Source organism: Apaloderma vittatum, unplaced genomic scaffold, assembly GCF_000703405.1.
Source record: "Apaloderma vittatum isolate BGI_N311 unplaced genomic scaffold, ASM70340v1 scaffold28212, whole genome shotgun sequence".
NCBI classification, from domain to species: domain Eukaryota; kingdom Metazoa; phylum Chordata; class Aves; order Trogoniformes; family Trogonidae; genus Apaloderma; species Apaloderma vittatum.
Genome location: NW_009703544.1, coordinates 5,815 through 6,113, shown reverse-complemented (window position 1 = coordinate 6,113; position 299 = coordinate 5,815). Strand labels below are relative to the sequence as shown.

The 299-nt window shown below is 66.9% G+C and overlaps 1 protein-coding gene across 1 annotated transcript in view; it reads right to left on the bottom strand.

Annotated features, from left to right (window-relative positions):
- Positions 1–100: 100 nt before the first annotated feature.
- Positions 101–299, bottom strand: part of LOC104270347 (forkhead box protein P4-like) — a gene marked incomplete at both ends in the record, with an annotated part of 5,788 nt that continues 5,589 nt past the window's right edge. Inside the window, one exon of the mRNA XM_009864676.1 lies at positions 101–267. Coding sequence (XP_009862978.1) covers positions 101–267 — 167 coding nt within the window. The remainder of the gene's footprint in view (positions 268–299) is intronic.

The window sequence follows — 299 nt, the reverse complement described above, 5'->3', positions numbered from 1 at the left end:
AGTGGCTGTAATGCCACCGTCCCTTAGCCCCAAACCCCCCAGCAGCCCAGTAACACCCACCAGCACCGTCCCTCGTCCCCTCGCCCCCGGCCAGGCTGACCTGTACTGCTGCGGGGACAGGCGTGGGCTGTTGCTGCCGTTGCTGTTGACCTGCTCCACGGTGCTGCTCACGTCGTCGTGGCCCACGTGCAGCATGCCGCTGGCCGAGCTGGTGTTGATCATGGTGGGGCTGTTGAGCAGGGGGAAGCTGCTCTCCGCCAGCGCAGCCTGCAACAGAAAGCAGCAGCGGGTCCGCGGCA